At 53.5% G+C, this 18,711-nt stretch overlaps 1 protein-coding gene across 14 annotated transcripts in view; it reads left to right on the top strand.

Moving 5' to 3' along the window:
* The window catches only part of MAP4 (microtubule associated protein 4), a 170,719-nt gene extending 153,584 nt beyond the window's left edge, over positions 1–17,135 (top strand). For 10 of the 14 annotated variants that reach the window (XM_056333974.1, XM_056333967.1, XM_056333972.1 and 7 more), the window contains 5 exons: positions 16–144; positions 1,667–1,759; positions 6,459–6,540; positions 8,529–8,641; positions 11,759–17,135. In XM_056333974.1, the coding sequence (XP_056189949.1) occupies positions 16–144; positions 1,667–1,759; positions 6,459–6,540; positions 8,529–8,641; positions 11,759–11,968 (627 nt within the window). In that variant the 3' untranslated portion in view covers positions 11,969–17,135. Of the gene's footprint in view, positions 1–15; positions 145–1,666; positions 1,760–6,458; positions 6,541–8,528; positions 8,642–11,282; positions 11,461–11,652; positions 11,674–11,758 lie in introns of all 14 variants that reach the window. The other 4 variants (XM_056333968.1, XM_056333971.1, XM_056333973.1 and 1 more) reach the window with 4 other exon arrangements.
* Positions 17,136–18,711: the final 1,576 nt, after the last annotated feature.

The raw sequence follows: 18,711 nt of genomic DNA, 5'->3' as shown, positions 1-18,711 counted from the left end.
TTTGTCTCCATCTAGGGGAAAATAGAGAAAAAGACAGAATCAGCCGCTGCTGCACGAAAGTCTGAACCCAGTGCGGTCTCTAAAATGGCTACTACTAAAACAACCGTATCAAAAGAGGGTGCCCCAAAACAGCCCAATGGGAAAGTGAGTTTATTTCAGACTTTTCTCTGTGGGAGATGAAGGAAAACATTTCCATTTTGAGTCACTTTCCCTTCTCTTCAACTCTTCTGCTTTCTCCTGTCAGTGTCACTGTTTCTTGCACAGACACTCTTCCAGTTCTTTCTTACAAACTCTTAAGATGTTCTTGGTTAAACATACTCAGAGATCACTGCCATAGGTGTCTTTTCCCTGCCTGCTGTGAATGTCAATGGTTTTCAGAGCAGAGTCCTCCCTGTTTTAGGTAGGTAGGTTTAACTTTGCGTCAAAAGTTTCCCTTAAAACCAGTCCTTCGTACCCAGCACTGGTCTGCAACTGAGAGGAGAGAGCTTTAGCTGCCAGGTTTAAGACTGCAGAGTATTAAGGACTTTATATCTTCCCTGCAGTATTCCCAACGCAGTTGTATCAGAATGCGGTAGCTCCGCACACCAGGCGCTCACCGTGCGGTGGGCTACCCTGGCGCTGTCGTCACGCGCGATTTCAGCGCGAGTGGACGGGGAGCAAGGCGGGAGTGCCTGCGCTGCGGATGTAATTCAGATATCATAAGGCAGAGCCTGTTAATGAGTGGATGGGATTTGTACCTCTAGAGAAGTCAGTGACCCCCTGCACGCTTCCACAGCACGAGCACCTTTTCAGAGCTGCTGTTGCACTGAATCCAGTCTTTCAAACTGGCTAAGGAGCTTTTGGAAACCTGCTGAAGTGAGAATGTTCCGGTGATTCCTTTTGTGCTTTGAATTTATCGCCTCTTTCTAGAAAGTAGGATACAGCTTCTGCCACGTTTTGTGCTGTGTTAAATAACTCCCAGACTAAACACATGTCGTGACTAACCTTTGTAAACATGGGCTTGTTACTCTAACTCAGTTACTACTTTGTGAGTAAAAGCTCACCTAGCATACTCCTTTTGTATTTTGAAAAAGTCCAAGTCACTTTAGTTTAACGGAGAAACAATCCAATTAACGTAAAACTCATCTGATAAAATGTAACTGAAGGTTTGACACCTTCATCGGAATTGTTTCTCAGGCCAGGCTCTACTGCCCGGAGGCTGGGAGGGATGTTACCTGGGGCTGGAGCCCAGCAGGCAGATGGAGCCCAAGCGCAGACACCTTCGTAGCATGGCGGGGAGTGGTGGCTATGGCTCCGCTCCTGAGCGGGCACTGCCTGCTCTGGGCAGCTCTCACCAGGGGTCCTGGCAGCGTCCCGGGGGCCACGGCCCAGCCCCTGCATCAGGCAGGTACCCGCCAGTAATGCTAACCCGTAGGGTACATGGAGTAGTGGTCCTCACGGTAGCGCTTACGCTCTCGCACTAACACTGTCTGTGCAGCCTCTTGTTTCGTTCACTTTTTTTCTCACTCTTCTCCTCAGTTGCTTTCACACCCAATACTAAAGTTGGATTGAGTTTAACACAACTCTTTGTTTATCCACCGTGTTGGAGCATCCACTCCAGCCTGCCATATGACAACTCTAACCAGTCCTCTTCCCTTGTGTTGTTTTCCATTCTGTAACATTCCAGGTCCAGATAGTCTCCAAAAAAGCGAACTACAGCCATGTTCAGTCCAAGTGTGGTTCCAAGGACAATATTAAGCATGTCCCTGGAGGTGGGAATGTAAGTATGGGCTCTGGGCAAGCTGTCTTTCTACTAACTCCTTCTCTTGTACTATGTTTTTATGTCAGTCTGAAGAATGCTCTGTTTCAGGCAGAAAGGTGTGGTGGCAGTTTCAGGGCCTCTGGAAATAACGTAGGCTGGAGGGTTGTGGGGGTTTTCCCCATGGGATGCTAGGCTGAATGTGCACGTCTTGGTTCATCGTACTACAAATATTTCTCGGCTGGTTTACGTGGTATTCATGACCAAATGTAGGATGTCCACGTGGCTGACCCCAGGAGGCAGCTCACCGTGGGTTCCCTCTGCAGCCAACAGGCACCTCGTCAGGCCTCTGACCTATTTTAGCATCTGATTTTTCAGATTAAACAAACTGTGGCCTGGAAGCGCCCATTACTCTTCCCTGGCTAACAGAGCGAGCCTGAGTCAGATTGGTTTCACTTCTTGTTTCACAAGAAGGGAGACTTCGAAAAAGGAGGAGGAAAAGACTTCAGGTCTTAATCTTTGAGCAGCGATTAATTTCTAAATTTAAAGGCTACTGGTATCCCTAGCAGCAAAGTTGAGCTCATTAAAATAGAAGGCTAATCTTGTAACGTCTGCGTACTTGGTTTGGAGTATTATATACTGAACGCATCTGGCAAAAATAACTGTTTAACTATCTAGATACTAAAGCTTTTGAAAACGTGACTGTAGCTTGGCGGGTTTGTTTCCTTGCAGGCAAATCTGTGCTACTTTAACAAATCTGTGCTAGGCCATGTGTACTAGGGCTAGCTTGCAGAGAAACAAAGGTTGGATGGTTTCAAAACTACACTGAAGTACTTAAGCCCAAGGAAGTTTTTTCCATTGGTGTTTAAACGTGCCGGGTTCCTGAGGAGTGATGTCCAGCTATCTTGTGATGCTTTCTCTGTGCCCAGTGCCTGAGAACCAGCATCAATGAAACTCCCTTCAAATAATCAGTTTCTGGGGCCAGACGTACTGTTGCTCTGTGGTCAGTTGTTCTGCTTGATGTCTGGTTCAGCAGATACAAATACTGCGTAGGACCTGACCGTGGCGCAGGCTGCCATGGCTACTTTTCCTGGAAAATACGTATGTGTCTGTCTAGCTGGCCAAACCTTCACTCTGCGTGACTAATTCTTCCTTAAATCTTTGCAAGAGGCAACCAAATCTGGGTTTTTAACGAACTTGTTCCCTGTAGATTGGTTGCCAAGATGGTAAGAGACAGATGTTGAAGTCGCACGGGCAGCATTCACTTAACCAGGCTTGACTTCCCTTGCTAGGCACGTGCCCCTGCCGCCCTCTTGCCTTCCAGTTTGTGGCTGCTCACCAGGGGTGGGATTTGCCATTCCTACCTGCTGTCTGTGCTTACAGGAGTGCATACACATGTGTATGGAGCTTCCCATAGAAACACCCATGCAGGAGAAATCAACAAAATCTGATGTCGAGACCATCATGTCAATTAAGTGCTCTCGTAATATTTTTTAGTTGTGCACATTTCTGTTCCTGCTGCATACTTCATCTGGCTTTGTCCCCCAGGTTGGGAACAGGCTGTTTACACCTGGTCGGTGTTTTGTGGCAGAAGTCCCTTTGGCTATACTGTTAAAGAGCATCTGTGGTAACGTAACTGTTCATGCACCCAGAGGAGCTGTTTTATCAGCCACTTCCATTTTGCCACTCTTACTTTCTGTAGCCTTTTAGTGGACGAGTCTAATGTACTTTTCCTTTTTTGAGGCCAACAGAAATGTGATTTAAATCTGGGGAATATTTTCCTTGCTTGATTAACTACATTAGGGAACTATTCTTCTAATGATTCACCAAACCTGTCCTTTCCTCTTTGCTGTCCTGTCCTGGGGACATTCCCAACTCCAGGGGACGAGCCTGTGCCTGCTTTCTTCTCTTCTTCCACACTCTCCTTTTACCACTGCAGTTCTCTCCTTGCTCAGCTACGTAGGCTTTCTGCTTTGACACTGGAGAATAAAGTGCTTGTTATTTCCAGGTTCCAAATGCCCCCAAACCAGCTTCAGGCAGTCATTCCCAGCCATCCAGCACCCCCAAACCCGGCACAGGCAGTACCAATGTGAGTAGATGAGACACAGCGGCCAATCTGGCTTCCTAAAAAAGCGTTTCCCTTTACCTGTTTTTATATCTGCTCACTCCCTTTGGGACACTGTAATATCATCGTCCTCTTCCAAAACATTTTCTTGTTCAAACAGTTACCATGATCATTTCTGATAGAAGACTTCCCGATGTTTAATTCCTGAACGACGCTGTTGATGGGGGCGTCTGGAAAGTCCGTTGTTCTAGTCTGTGGCTTCAGCTAAAGCTTTATAGGAATCCTGTAGACAAGAGCTGTGGTTACTAGCAAATTCTGATTCAGCCTCAGGATTGCTTTGGTAAGAGTGGTGGACACCCTACCTAAGGGAAGCGGTTCCCAGCTGGTACGCTCAGATTGGGTACCCATTTTGCCTTCTGTGCATGGAGATAATTTCTTCTCCCCTCCAAGATACCCCAAAAGATATGTTCAAAAGCAGTAGATACTGTTCCTCCCCGTGTTATATTTGCCAGAAATATCTTGATACAAACATAGTTAGGTTTCCTAGGTAAAAGCTTGTTATGCTTTAGTATTTCCCCCCCTCTCCTTTTAAAGAAAGTAACAGCAAAGAGGTGGATTTTAAAAAGTTCAGGTAGTGTGCCTGTTGTGGAAGATTTAGCAAGGTGATTTGGAATGTCTATCTGTTTCTCTACCCTTTGGCTTGACCTGCTTAGATGGACTGGGAAATGGTCAGAGACAAAAAAATCTAAAAAGGGAATGGAGATCACACTTCCCGTCCAAGCCTCAGTATCAAGCTTTCAGATCTGAAGTTTATTTCTGGCACCAGAGTCTTGAGTACTGGGCTCTGTAAATGCAAGCCCAAGCCTTTAAACATGTCTCTCGTTGCTAACTCAAAACGGCCGATGTTAGAAATCTTACAAGGAATACGCTTCCGTTTAGGTGTAACTGGATCTCCAGGTGAAATCCTGAGGAGTCATAACCGGGTCTGTCTACCCTAGCTGGTAACAAACGTTGTTGTTTTAAAACGCATTCTGTGAAATAAATTTAGCTTTATTCTAGTTCCAAGTGAACAAGTGCTCGTTATAAAAGCTGTAGTAACTTCACTAGCAACCCTCAAGGAAATCAGAATCCGTAGCCGTGATCTCACCTTTTCGGAGCGTCTAGTGTCACTGGCTCAGGGTACATGAGCACGGAACAGCGGAGCGGGGGGTTGATCTGTGCTGTCCCACTCGTTCCGAGCAAACAAGACATCAGGGCTTTGACTCATCCTGTTTCACAAGTACTGGGAGGATTCATGCTTCCTGAGAAAGACGGATTGCAAATTATCATGATAATTCTCAATAAGCTTTTAGAGTAGCTGGTAAGTGAATGAATTCTTGTCACATTCAGAGAGAAAGATTTTCATTTTCTCTGTGAGGCGATGTATAGCAGAACTGTCTGTGCACGTAGGTGCCAGCTGGTGGTTGCTGGCATGGTTGGGAGAGGTGATCCTCTTAACGTTACTACCAACAGCCCTCAGACTTTTCCCTTGGAAAGTTACAATCTCACTTTATTAGGGGGTAAGACCAGATGACCAGAAGTTCTTTCGGATATAAATTATCCTGTGTTTGTATTTTTTCATCCACCTGGAGCTGCAGAAGGAATTGTAAGGATGTCAGAAATGGGGCTCTGTACAATGCGCTTGGTCCAGGAGTCGGAGAGGAAGTATTTTTTTGAGAAAAAAAACATTAAACCTGTGATGTCTTCACTCCACCCCAGAGAAGATGCTTTTCCCCAAATTCAAACTGATGTCTGCAGACACCATGCTAGAATATTTGGCTCAGTGGCTTGGCAGAAGGTCATTTACTGAGTCATGGATATCTCATGATTTCGTGACTGCGCCCCCGTACACCCTCTCACTGAGGGTTTTGTGTGCTGGTACCAAGTCACTGGTAGAATGAGGTTAAAGGAAATAATGCTGGGGAGTAGCTTCCTCGCTCCCAGTGTTTTGCCCTGGAGAAGGATGGCTTCTTCCAGCAGTTTGTTCCATCTGGGCACGATGATCCTTCCTGGTGCCGTGTTCCCAGCAGGGAGGACAGGCTGCGGGAGGAGGCTGCAGACAGAGCCGGACAGTCAGTCACGGGTCCATCCGCACCGTGAAGATGGTAGAGAGCAAAAGCTGGGGCTGGTGGCACCTCTCTGGTCCTACAGCAGGAGAGTGGCTGAGTAGAACCGTGAGATGACACCTGCCCTGGTGACTGTCTGGAGCTGCCCCGGCAATGGCCCATGTCTTGGGAGGCAGAGCCAGCACTGGGCAGAAACAGCCTGGGGGTCGTGGCAGTGGGGTTGGCTGGTTTTGGTCCCTCTCCCAAGTGCTTTTGAATTCCATGGATGTGCCATGAGCTCCAGACTCCTGTTTCTGGTTACTGTCCATCTGTCGGTTTTATCTGGTCTCAATTTCTGTCTGCTCACATTAACCACCTCTTTAGGTAACGCCGCGGCTGGCTGCAGCGGCTGGCACACAGGGACTGGGAAATCAGTAAACTGAGAAAATAATGCGGTAGAAAAGGGGTGCAGGGTCATTAAGCGTGACCTGATGTTTGAGATGGCCACTTGGCCTCCAGGTTCCCAGGAAATCATTTCTCTGTGTTGAGCTGTCTCTTTTTGTCTCTTTAGGTGCAAATCCAGAACAAGAAAGTTGACCTTTCCAAAGTGTCCTCGAAGTGTGGCTCTAAAGCAAATATCAAGCATAAGCCAGGTAGAAATTTTACTGTTTCCTTATGATCTGTCTGTAGATACTGCATATCACTTAAATTCAGTCCTGGGTTGCGACTGAAATCGCTTAAGGCGTGGTTGGCTTTTGGGGAGTGTTTCTGGAAGTGCTGTTGGAACTTCTTGAGCCATTCCTGGTGGTTTCATGAGCAGAGCAGGGGATTAGGAGATGTGGGATTTCACCATGCCTGTGAAGATAATCTACTGTTTTGACTCAGTTCTCTTTTTCCCTCCCCATTTGAAAAAAAAAAAAAAAAAAGTGGATACTTACTGTGACTGTTCCGCGAGTCTGGAAGCTTCATCCGTACTTAGAAGGGGCTTTGGGGCTCTGAACGTGTGTGTGCTGTGGAAGGGTGAAGTAACTTCCCTCCAGTTCTTCAAAGCAGATAAAAGGCTCTTTTTAGCCTTCGGTTCAGTAGCAGCTCCTGTCTTATATAAAACCCTTTTGGCTCTTTTAATGACATGTTATGGGCTGAGTGTGCAGAAATTATTTGGTCCTTGTTGAGAGCACAGCAATTATCGGTGTGAATTCCTGCGCATCTTGGGTTTGCTGATGGAGCGCTGAGCAGCCCCCCACCGCTCAGCTGAAGCGTAGGGGGTCTCAAGTTGAGGTTGCCGTGGCTGTAGGCAGGTTGTTTGAACTGTACCTTCGCAGCATCCTGAAGTAGGGTCAGTTCACCGACTGTTGCTGGTTTGTCTGTATCTGAGGACAGTCACCTGCACAGGGAAACTCCTGGCAGTCAAACATCCATGCCCGAGGGACAAGTTCACCGACCAAAGGTGAAAACCATTATTACAGGGCTTGTCTTTGTCTGCTCCTGGGAGTTTCCTGCAACCTTTTTGCCAGCCTGTTAGGTTGAAAGCAGTTCAACCTCATACAGCCAGCACATGGTTCAGTGCCTCAGAAAGTGCTCCCGCTCTGAGGACGTGGTGCCACAAACATGACCTCAGTGCTCTGTAATAACAAGCTTTGCACGACAATAACCGCTCTTGTCCAGGGCTGATTAAAGCAGAATAATCCATCCATCTGTTGTCAGATGTTTTAACTGATTTTGTTAGACCAAAGCAGTTGGCTTCCATCATTGGCCATGCCAAGCTCCCAGAGTGCTGAGGGCTGAGGATTTAATGATGCCACTGGGAAGCAAAATCGTGCTTAGCAAGACTTAAATAGCTTTTTTTGAGAAACCCGCTGGAATGCGGACTGCACACACAGTCTGAATTGTTAAAGGGAATTTTATTCTCAATCTAGAAAAATCTTGCTAGAAATCTACAGTTGTTTGTCTGAGCTTGGTGTTCTCCTGAGGTGTCCAGCCAGCTGCCACGCATGGCTTCTCCCTGCCCGGTGCTGCCTCCGGAGCAGCTCAGCAGTGGCACATGGGCCTGTGTCGGGCGGGAGCTGATGGTCCAGGCAGGCAGGCAGCTGCCAGCCATGGCGTCGGCATGGGGACAGGTAACGAGCGAGGGAAGGCAGTTCACAAAAGGAGCAGAACGTGTCCCGGCACCAACAGCTGCGCAGAGGGGCTGAGCTGGCAGAGGCCTTGCCGAGGGACGCGGGTGGGAGCAGGCAGCTGGTATCAGCCGTGGGCAGCGCAGCAGCGTGGGAGCGGGTGGAAGCGGCACCTCACACCTCTGCCAGGGGAGGCGGGTTCTCCAGCAGCCCGGGGGAGGCCGCTGGTGTGAGGGATCCTCCAGCCCATCCGTCTGCGTGTGTGGTGTTTCACACCTGCGGGAGCCTTTGGGGCTTGGCTGTGCAGCCCTGCCTGTCTGCAGCGCTGCTGGGCCTGCACAGGTGGAAGCCACCGACGTAGCCAGTGTTGGAACCGAACCTTGACTGGAGAGACTAAATCTTGGCCTTGTCCCTCTGAGGGCACTGGGTTGCCAGTGGCTTCCCAGGGAAGGCTGTGAAGGGACAGACCTTGGGTGGGATGGCTCTGGGGGCACCGAAACCCTCACTCCTGCGCAATCTTCTTCTAGGGGGAGGAGATGTCAAAATTGAGAACCAGAAGCTGAACTTCAAGGAGAAGGCCCAAGCCAAAGTGGGTTCTCTGGACAACGTGGGACACTTGCCAGCAGGAGGAACTGTGAAGGTGGGTGCAGCAAGCTCTGGCACGTCAGGGTAGGGTTTAAATTTGGTTGTTCTTGTCCTGCTGTTGACGTAGCGCAGCTTCTCCGCCCCCAGCCTTTTACAGCCATCTACTTAGTTCTGCGGCCTCTGTTGTGAGCCCCAGGAGTAAGTATGAGTTGAAAAGGAAGGAGCTGCAAACCGCCTCGTGGCCTGCCAGGATGGGCTCCCTGCTAGGTGTTACTGCGGGGGCTCGTACTGCCCCTCCGCGTCCTTCCTCTGAGGCTGAGAGCCGGGATCGCTCCGTAAGCTGGAAGCCCACCAGGGAAGCTGCCTGTGGCCCTTCCCCCCTTTGGCTTTTACTCCCCTCGGTAAAGGTGGTGAGATCAAAGTGCTGAGTGTGGGGAGATGGCACCTTGCAGCTCTCGGAGCGCTTTCAGCCCTGAGCTGTACTGCAGCCCAGCCCGGAGGCCCTTGGTGTGAGGATAAGAAAAGATTGCTGCACTCTCACTGCTGTGATTCAGCGCTGCTCCCCGGGAGAGCAGGAGCCGCCCCCAGCCTGGGCTCTGCAAATTGCAGCTCTCTACAGGAATGCGGCATCTGTGCTTCGGGGGGGGTGGGGGGGGTGGGGAATTACCCCCGCTCGGCTGACCGAGTGAGGGATGCGTGGGCCTGACCTATTACACCATGTAACAGTTGGAGCAGTGTTGGGGATGATGTTTAGATAGTTGCTAGCGCGGGGGCTTTGATGTGAAACACCGCTGCTTCTGAATGCACCAGCGGCTCTGGAAGCACAGAAAACAATCCTGTGAACGGCACTGGAACTGTTAAAATATGACTTAGTCTTTGCCCCCAGCAGGACAGACAGACAGAGGAGAAAGCCCTCCCAAGCGCTGAGTTCCCTCGGTTGTCGCAGTGTTGTTTTGTTTGAGCACTTTTGTGTTGTGGAAGGGTTTCGGGTTCAGCTGGCTTGAGCTATTGTGCTAAATGCAATGTGAATCTGAAAGAAATAATCCCGGTCCTAAAGAGCAGATCATGCAGCAGAATTCACAAGTATATTTAGCATGTGCTTAATCATCCCCATTAAAACAAGGCAAGAGGTGACTGCCAGAATATTTGCTGGGGACACATCAGGACTCTCGCATCTCAGTCCTTTATGTAAGCTCCAGCCTGGCAGATCGGGGCTCAGTGAAAAGCTGAAAGGCACAGGTGAAGCTGCTGGGTGCTGGTAGGGATCGGGAGCTTTCTGTAACGGTGCCTGGCTGTTCCAGTTTACTGGAGCGTCTAGGCCATATACCAATGCTGTTTGCTGGTAACCAGGGTGTTCACTGAGGTTCTAAAATCTTCTAAAATCGACCTGTTTGGAATTATTCTGTTTGCTGTTTTAGTATTTTCCCCCCATCTCCATAGGTGCAAAGAGCCTTTTGTCAATAGCACTCTCATCCAGTATTTGGGGGGGCTCTAATATTTAGCCTGGCAATGCAGAGACTGGATCCCCTCCCTGTCGCACCCCACAAATGCCGTTGGAGCAGGGGCAGGTGGCGTGTCAGGGCTGGCACCCACCTGGTGAAGGGCTGGCTGCTCTGGCTCAGCTCCCCTCCACCGAGGGCTGGGGATCATCCAGGTCCCTGTGGTTCCTGGGACAGCACCTGGAGGTCAGTGCTGCTGTCGGTTCACGGCTGGGACCCCGCGAGGAAGGCCAGGCAGTTGAGCAAGAAGGTCCCAAGGCAGTCCCCGGTGGCCACAGGGCAAGGGCACAGGGTCAGAGCAGAGCCCCTTTGGACTGGGGGGTGCCACCTCCTCCCTACTGAACATACCAGCAGGGGGATGATGTCCTGGCTGGGTAAGTTGCTCCATCCCAGATCTGGGCTGGTCCAACGTGACATCTTCTCTGCTTGCCACGCCCTGCAGCCTTGGGGGTGTCTGAGTGTCTTTCCAGGCACCTCTGCATCACTCTCAGCAGGCTCCTGCCAGCGTTACTAGCCTCTTCTCTAACAGCAGTAGGACTTCGCTCTTCTCCAAGGCCGGTAGCAGCTGGTGGTCCAGGTGGGATGACCAGCTATGGTAGGAGAACAGACCAGGACAGGGTCTTCTCTGAAGACTGCACTCCCAGTTCGTAGGCCTGTGTCAAGTGAAGACGGGGCCCTTAGTGCAGGCTTGGCCTTTCTGTTTTGGGATCCACCGTGCGTCGCTGGGGTCTGGTGTACAACTGTGTCCCCAGAGAAGGGAGGCTGCTTTGCTGTCATGTACCCAAAGCACCCGCTTGCTTTTGCCCCTGTAGCGCTGGGCGTTAGTCCTGTCGGCCTGCCTTGGTCTGCCTTTGCCACGGCTGTGCTGTGGCACTGCGGCACTGCAGGCTGGTTTGGGCAGCGGGTGCTGAGCTCCAGACCCTGCGCTCGGCCGAGCTGGCGGGCAGCGGCGCGGGGCCGATGGTGCTGCAGGGACGAAGTGCCCTGAGAGGCTGGAAGGCTGGTCAGGATGGCGGCTTCCCAGGGAGCAGAGGGGCTGCTTCCCACTTCTGAGCGCCGCCTCGTCCCTGCGTGTGCCTCGGCAGCTGGGGAGGGCGGAGGGGACTCCGGGAACCCGCACTTCACCCCCCCCACCCCGCACCCCCATCTTCTATTGACTCGTGCTGTCGTCCTCCCCACCCCGTTGTCTCATTGTAGGCTGAGGGGAGCGCGGAGCCAGCGCAGCTCCCGCCAGCCCCTCAGAACGGAGAGGTGACAGCGGCCCAGGCAGGCAGTGAGATGCGGGAGAATGGCGTAGGGCCGGCAGTGCCCACTGCCCTGAGTGGTGGTGACCAAAGGGAAATTCAGAGCTTCGAGACTCAGATACAAGAAACAAGTAAGTGCCTGCGCCTTCTCTCTACGCACGCTGCCGGGTGGGGTGGGGAGAGCACTGCAGCAGGGCAGAGCAGCCGCCCCTGGGCACTGGTCACACCGCTGTAAGCTGGATGTTGAACTGTCTGTATCGATGTCTGTAGGGGGGGGTTTTTTGACCTTTGTTTAATTCAGAAAATTGCCTTTTATTTTCCAGGCATCTAATGATGACATTATGGTATCGTCTTCCATTCCCCTCCTGTCCCCTCTCCTCTTTCCTCCTCCTGCCCTTCCCCTTCTCACCTGCCCTTGTGTCGCTGCAGATTGAATCTCACAAGCTGATGTTCCGTGAGAAGGCCAAGGCTCGCACAGACCACGGAGCAGAAATCGTCGTCTCCAAACCCCTCAACCCTCCCAGCAGCACTTCCCCCCGGCGTAGCACATCCGTCAGCGAGAGCCTGGGCTCAGTCGCCTCCTTGTCACCGCTGCAACAGCCAGCGCCCCTTGCAGCGCTTTCTCAGCAAGGCTTGTGACCCTTCCCAGCCCCGTCCCCCCCCCCCCACCCCCCCCCAGAGTAACGCAGCTTGGCTCTCTTAACCCGGCGTCTGGCTTCAGGTGGGAAGGGGACAGCGTTTAGCAGGGCTAGCGTCCCTTTCGGCTGCGCTGACTTCTCGAAGCACCCTGGAGGCTCACCCCTGCCCGAGCGTGCCAGGCTTCTGGTGGTCCCTTCTTGGCTGGAAAAGGTTTCCCTCCCTCTCCGCGCCTCGTCCCTTTGGCTTTTAGGGGGATGCTAGAGTGAGCGTTAATGTCGTGTGCGGGGATGGGCACCCGGGGGCTCCCACAGGGCCTGGGCGGCGGGGGCTGGGGAGGAGCATGCCTATGCTGCTGGTGGCTGAAGCCAGGCCAGAGTTGATAGGGATAAGCTGTGATCTTTCTTTCTGTCTTTTTTTTTTTTTTTTTTTTAAGAGAGAAAAAAAAAAAACCCACCAACAAACCTTTTCCTCTTTGCTGCTTCAGTTTCCGCTGATCCTGTTTGATGATGATATATATTATACACACACGTTAGGCTGTTTTAACTGTTGACTTTAACCTTTTATTCTTTGTGACAATGTGTTTGATGATTTATTGTGCTACAAACCCATGCTAAGTTTCCTTATCTCTTTCCTTCTTTTCCTAACCGTAGGAGAGTAGAGACATTAACTGCTGCTGCAGTGCTGGCTTCTTATTGACATATCCAGCAATTGTAACTTTTTTTGTTGTTGTTTTGTTTTTGGGGTTTTTTTAATATTTTAAAACGATGGAGCAAATTCATGGGATTAAGCCATGTCTGAAACGAAAGGCACAAGAATGTGTTAAAGGAGAACTTGCTGTAACAGATAGACGAAGCCTGTGTTGACTGCAGCGAGACGTGTTGAATCGATGCTGGTAAAACCTCCTGTAGGGCCAAACCGCCAGCCCTGGAGCATGCCTAGCACCTTTGGCGCATTAGCAAGGCAAAGGCGGTTTATTTATTAACTGCAGCCAAAGCCCTGGGACTGATCTTTTTTGGCTAGGGCCTGAGGTCTGGAGGAAAGGCAGGAGGCTGCTTTCGTGGTGGAGTTGCAGGTTGACGCAGGCCGTGAGTTCCGAGGCAAAAGCAGGTCTGTGGCGTGCGTGTGTGTGGTTTTAACAGAGGCTGATGTGTGGGAAACTGTATTGTCAGGCCGAGCAGGTATGGTGGGAGGCCGAGGTGGGGAAGCAGGGAAAGGGCATCTCTCATCGGGGCGTGAGGCAGGGGTCGCAGAAGGTCTGTGGAGGGCTGGGAGGGAGGCCAGAGCCCTTGGCTGGGGCAGGGGAGGCAGGTTTCTAATGCCGGGGAGTTGCAGCTCTGACTAGGAAGGAGATTTACCTACTCTCTGAGGTGCGAGCTCCTCGTTTCATGTTGCAAATGACACTAAAGAAATGAAATGTAAATAAATTTAAAAAAAAAAAGTGTTCTTGGGTCGTCAAACTAATTTAAAGAAAAAAAAAAAGGCGGAATAACGAAACACTGGGATCAAAGCGAACTGAACCAGGCATGTGCTAAGGGGGGTTGTTCAAGGAGGGGACAGAGGGAAGCCTGCAGCTTCTCATGCTTGTGGGAATATTTCTTTGGGAAGCTGACAATGACACGATAACCCGGAATCTGTATTTACACACAAAGATTCTTATTGCACTTGTATTTTTTATATTAAAGTTTGCATGATTTCTAATAAAATGGCATTAAAATGTACTAGTTTGCATCAAAGTCGTCTGCTAGTTTCATAAGTGCTTTTTCCTCTGAATACAAATTTAAATAAGCAATGCAGATTTGCACCTGAAAGGGGCGGTTATATATACCCTAGAAAACTCCCAGTGCTTCCCTTCCTCTTCCTCCTGCTCCTCCTCCTCCTCCTTCTCCTTCTCCTCTTCTTCCTCCCCACCTCTCCCTTCCATGCCACATCCCCCTGATCCCAAACCAGGTCGCTCCCTGCCCTGGTGCTGTGTGTGCTGAGTGGCCTCGGCCATCCCTGCTGCCGCGCCACCCCGCACCGGCTGGCACGAACCTGGCCAGCTCTGCGGAGGGGAAGGCCAGAGCTGGGGAGGGGGCCGAAGCTGCCCTCCTGCCCTGGGCTCTGGGCTGGGCTCAGAAACCTCATTTCTTAAAAGAGCCGAGCTGTGTTGGGATGCTCGGGAGCACTCCGGCCGGTCCCATGGTGCTGCCTCCGACCACCCGTTCACCTGCATGCCGCCCTCCGGTATATATCACTGCCCTTTCGCTGACGCTTCCTTCTTTCTCTTACTGCTAAATTCTAAACACCAGTTTGATCTTGTCAATCTTGCGGTTGGTTTTGGTCTGGTTTTTTTTCCAGCACTTGAATTGAGGGGAAGTTCGGAGGAGACCGAGAGGAGAGCAGGCTGACGGCCTCAGGAGAAGGCAGGGGCTGGGTGATCCCAAGCTGTGCTGTGGAACCGCTGCGGGTGAGGGCAGGCAGGACGGCGGCGGGGGGCAGGCAGGTGCTGTGCAGAGGGTCTGCGGTGTGGGGCCCCGTGTCCCTGCCCGCAGTCGTGCTGGTGAGCGGCTGTAGGTCGAGGCAGGGATGGCAGGTCCGGCAGTGGCTGTGGTTAACCAAAGAGGAAAGGGAAGCTGAAATGTCGAGTTCCTCTCGCTGCCCTGCCGGGGGGTGCGATGCCCGGGCAGCGGGAGGCAGCCGGCTCGTGGTTCAGGCGCTGCAGGAGGGAAGGCAAGTGGCAAAATTGCACTTTATCTTCTGAGACTGCAAAAAAAAAAAAAAAAAGGGCAAAAAGAAAGCAAACCCCTGATGCCCTGCAAAGGGACAGCGACACCACCTTCTCCTCCTGCACTGCTTTGATGTGACGTACTGACTGTGCGGCAGCCCCAGCCGGGGCTCCCGCGGCGGCGGTGGTGGCCAGGCCCGTCTGACCGTGCCCATACCTTCCCAGCCCGTCGGGCAGCTCGGCTGACCACGGACCAGCCGCCCCGCGCTTCTGTGCCACTTTCTCTAACACTTGTTGTGCCTGTGTTTAGCTGACAAACTAAATCCAGATACACTCGTTTGGTGTGTTTTTTTCTAGGACAGCTTCAGTTTTAATATGGATTTTCTTTTTTTATTTTAAGGAAACGGCTGTACATATTGCTAGCCTGGGAAGAGATCCATGTGTGGTGAAAATGATTTTAGTTTCCTATCTGGAGAGTGGGAGTGAGCTGGTTAGTGCTGAGACCTTAAGTGGAGGCTGCGGAGCTGCGAGCTGGCCGAGCGCTCGCCCAGCCGGGCAGAGCAGGGGAAGGAGCCGTGGTCGCCTTTGGCTTCGCCTAGGGCTAGAGGTAGCGGATTCTCTTGGGGGGGGCGGGGGGCGGGGGCAGAAGAGTTGTGGTCTGAATTGGATGCGACTTGAATGTACACGCTTGTGTCCTGAGATGCCTCCTGTGGGTCCTGGCTTTCTCTGGAGCTGCACTTTGCGTGACTGCGCTGGGGGCGGCAGCGTGGGGTGCGGGGGGGTCAGGGCATGGATTCGGGGAGAGGGGAGCAGGCAGGCGCTGGTGGTCTTGGTCGCCGCTGGCTGCGGCACATGCCGGAGCACAGGCACCGGTGCTCCGTGCCGGAGCCTGCGCCTGCCTCGGGCAAGGTGCTCAGCAAAGACCTTTCCTGAGTCCCCAAGGTCGCGGTCAGGGTGAGCGTTGGCTTGGAGGGGCCTGAGGGGCTCAGGCGCGGAGCAGGCAGCACAGGCAGCAGTGGGGCTGCGGTGCGGCGGGGAGGGCTGGCTGGGAGCCCCTGCCCGGCCCTCGCGGGGTCCCCCCAGGACCCCAGCATCGCAGGCAGGAGGGTGTCCCCACTGCCCGGGCTGCTCAGCTGGGGTGGTTCCCTGCACATCAGTGGCATATGCAGTTACTTTGGGGCTTTTTATAGTTAAGGTACATTCAAGTAACCAAGTTTGTGGGCTTGAGGCCAGAGGAGCAGGAGGCGGGAGCCATGGTGGCGTCGCTGCCTGGCACGTGCCTGCCCTGGGTCAGAGCCCTGCAGCAAAGTGAATGTAGTTTTCTACGCTGACCCTCACCGCTGTCCCCCACGTAGCATCGGTGTGTGAGTGGGGCTGTAGGACCCTTGTGTGTTTGTGTTGTTTAGGCAGAATTTCTAGTTTTCTTGAACTGTGGCAGGAGCTTGATGTCAGTAACATCCTCGGGGGTGGCTGGATGGGGAGGGGGGGACTGGCCGAGCCCCTCCTGAGCCGGTGCTGGCCCTGCAGAAGCCGCAGCTGGCGGGGGGCAGCAGCCCCCAGGCTCAGGAGCAATTGTCACCCGACGGCCCTCCCGGCCCGGGCGGCCTGTGAGCAGGGTTGGAGGGAACTGCTCGGGAGGCAGCAGCGGGAGCTGCTCCATCTGTCCCTCCTCACCGCCCGACACCCCGCTAGAGCCCGCAGGCGCCTTTCCCATCTCCCGTGCTCGAGTCTTGCTGGCCGCCAGCCGGTGTCACGCGTCAGAGCAGACACGAGGCTCCTGCCTTGCATCCGTCGTGACCGTCCCACCCCAGCGCTCAGCACTGCCCGCAGCTTCGGTTACCCCTGACGTAGGTACCACCGGTAAAGGCGCAGTGGTGGACATGAGGGGGGGGGGGTCGGACCTGAGAGGCCGGTGTGGCTGGGGGTGCAGGGCCCACCAGGCTGACCCGGCTCTTGGCTCCTTCTGTGCTCTCAGGAAGTCATTTACCCTCCCTGCCTCAGCTCCCCCATCGCCGAGGTGGGGACGCTACTACTTACCTCACCGGGCTGTTGTGAGGAGCGAGCAGTGTGTAAAGTGTTCTTTAAATGTGACGTATTACTACTAGTAGTATTATTTTTGTGTCACGGGGTTACTCGGCAGCAGCACCCTCCCCTCCGCGGCAGCGGGCGCACGGGGGGTGAGGGCCACTGCTGGCCCTGTACGCGGTGGGGTGGTGCTGAGGGGAGGGAGGGGGGGCTGGGCCGGGGGGTTAGTGCTGGGTGTAAGGGCCCAGACAACAGCTCGGGGGGGTGGGGGGCCGGGCAGACCCCTCCCGCCCTGCAGTGGATCCCTACCGGTTTGCTTCTGCCTTTCTGTCGCCCTCCCACGCGGGGCTGTGGCCGTCGTCCCCTTAGCAGCATTTCCCGACTTGATGTTGTGATTCTTACTATTGTAAAGGGTTGAAATAAAGCTTCTAGATGTTCCTCCTCTGCTTGGGCCTCAGTTTGTGGGGGGTGGGATGGCCGGGCGGGGGGCGCTGGCACAGCCGGAGGCACCTGTGGGGCAGAGAAGCCATGGAGAAGGGGGTGAGGGACTTTGTCGTCTCTGATGCCCTCAGCCATGGGAAGATGCCCCATTCCTGGGCTTTGCTCCTCAGACCCTGGGCTCCCAGGGCAATGGGGGGCTTGGCTGGCACCTGGCACCCACCGCCACCCCCCTGGGCACCCACGCAGCCGTTTCTCCCCTCTGCCCACGCCCCTGCCTCCTCTGGGAGCCGAGCCTGGCTCCATGGCCAGCGCAGGGGCCCGGACATGGCTGTGGCTACAGCGAGACCCCGGAGCCAACCCCTCCCCGTGGCAGGTGCCCCCACTTAACAAATAATAAGGAAGGTTTTGTACCTGGGGGAGCTCACAGCGCGCCTTCCCCAGCCCCCCTGCCTGCGCCCAGGCCCCCTGCACTTCCCCCACCCCCCCGGAAGCCCCCGCAGCACCGGGACAGGCTGAGGGACCCCAGGCACCCCTGGCAGCTGGGGGTGTCCAGGGTACACACACACACACAGACCCCAAGACCCTTCAGCTGGGCAGTGAAGGCTTCTCCCAGCAGAGGAAAAGCCGCCACCGCTGCTGTCCCATCCCAGGAAAAGGAGCAAGAAAACAAGCTGGAAAAAAAATAAAGACAGAAAAAAAAGAATGAAGAGGACAGAGGCAGTTACTACTCTATCCCTTTTTATTGTCTTTAATCTATGTTGTAAAAAGATCCAGTATCACATAACAGCCACTGAAGTATCCCAATATCACACTAGTTCTGAACCATTTAGACAATAGCTTAGTCTTTTTTTTTTTTTTTCTTTTTCTTTTTTTTTTTTTTTTTAAACCTGCTGGAAGGGAAAACCATACTGCCCATTATACAGGCCAAAAGAAACAAACACTGGTCAAATAATAGTGACAACCTCAAGCAAGTGAAATGAAGATGAAAAGTTCCGAGTGAACACAGGCAGCAGGAGCCCAAGGGCCCCCCGCTGGTGCATCCACCCCAGCCCGGCGCAGCGGGGCTGGGGGCTCCTGGGCACCCCCAGCCCAGTCCCCCAAGCTGGCCACCAGCCCCCCGCCCTTGTGCTTCTCGCCCACAGCCACTGGTGCTGCGGGGCTCTCACAGGGCCCCGCTGCAGTCTGCCAGCTCCGATGGCACAGGCCCCAGCTCCCGCAAGCCCGCGATGAGTAAATTAAATCCTGGGAGAGAACAGCGGGGAGAACGCAGCCGCGGCCCCCGCCACAGGCGGCTCCGTCCCAGCGCAGGGCGACGCTGCAGGGCAGGAACTCCTCAGCCCTCACTCCCCTCCTCGCGCCCGCACCCCGCTGCCGTCTTTGGGCCGCTTCCATCCCCCAGCACAGCACGGCTGGGCAGCCTCAGCCCTCGCCCTGATTTAGATACAAAGAGCATAAGAAATGGTGAATAAAAACAAACGATCCCAGGCCCTGTGGCCGCCTTCCCCGGAGCTGCTGGGGAAAGCAGCCGCCGCCTCCCCTCCAGCAGCCCCCGCTGCAAACCGAGTGTGAAGTG

This window comes from Falco biarmicus, chromosome 4, assembly GCF_023638135.1.
Source record: "Falco biarmicus isolate bFalBia1 chromosome 4, bFalBia1.pri, whole genome shotgun sequence".
Taxonomy (NCBI): Eukaryota; Metazoa; Chordata; class Aves; order Falconiformes; family Falconidae; genus Falco; species Falco biarmicus.
The sequence above is the reverse complement of the archived record's forward strand: the minus strand, read 5'-3'. Positions and strand labels throughout refer to the sequence as shown.